At 51.7% G+C, this 812-nt stretch overlaps 1 protein-coding gene across 1 annotated transcript in view; it reads right to left on the minus strand.

Annotated features, from left to right (window-relative positions):
* Window positions 1–527, minus strand: part of LOC107564295 (uncharacterized) — a 3,677-nt gene extending 3,150 nt beyond the window's left edge. Inside the window, exon 1 of the mRNA XM_016249330.1 lies at window positions 180–527. Within this exon, the coding sequence (XP_016104816.1) occupies window positions 180–527 (348 nt within the window). The remainder of the gene's footprint in view (window positions 1–179) is intronic.
* Window positions 528–812: the final 285 nt, after the last annotated feature.

Here is an 812-nt window from a genome sequence, read left to right on the forward strand (position 1 = left end):
TCGCTCTGCTCGGGGTCGACATGTAGCATGATTGAACCTCCCAAGGAGTAGTCAAGGTGGGCTTGGAGAGAGTCAGGTGGATGGGTAGTAGCAGAGGACAACACAGTTTGTACTAGGCTCAGGGGCACCAGATATGGGGGAATTCTACCCATGGCTAGGGTGTCGATGGAGGAGCTCACCTCACGGAGCATGTCAGACATCAGTGTGGTGACCAGCTGAGTTTTCACGGAGTTCACAGTTTTGTTCAGCAGGACACTGTGAGTGTTCAGAACCACCAAGGTGCCCTTTAATGATCTGCCTATAGTCTGTAGGGTTTGGCCCTGTAGTGTGAGTTGTTCTGTCAGCTGGGGCATCTCAGTCTGGATCTCCCTTACATGTTGCCTCAGGGTAGATAGGCTCACGGAGTTGATGCTGGTCACTCCCAGGTTGAACAGGGTTCCAACAGCAGCAGCAGCTCCAAGCAAGGCCCCCAGGAATAGTTTGTTACACTTGTTATGTCCGCTTAGCTTTGCTTGGGTGAGAGTCATTTTCTGCAAATGAGAGAGCATGTGTTTGATATCGACTTCTGCGTGAGCGAGGGTATTCTCAGTCCATCGGGCACCTCTACAACTGTAGTGTGCGGCTGCCTGGGGATTATGTGTCTTGTAGACATTTCGGGGGTAAAGTAAGACATATACTTCCTGTGTGTGAGTCCTGCAGTTGGTGATAAGGAGTCCAGGTTGTTCCCTCGGTGCAATGCCTGATGCCGGACCTGGTGATGTGATATCAGGTTGCGGTTGTCCTCTGGTTAGCTGGAGGCAGAGGATGGAGAG

This window comes from Sinocyclocheilus grahami, unplaced genomic scaffold (assembly GCF_001515645.1).
Source record: "Sinocyclocheilus grahami isolate Dianchi unplaced genomic scaffold, SAMN03320097.WGS_v1.1 scaffold921.1, whole genome shotgun sequence".
In the NCBI taxonomy this organism is placed as follows: Eukaryota; Metazoa; Chordata; class Actinopteri; order Cypriniformes; family Cyprinidae; genus Sinocyclocheilus; species Sinocyclocheilus grahami.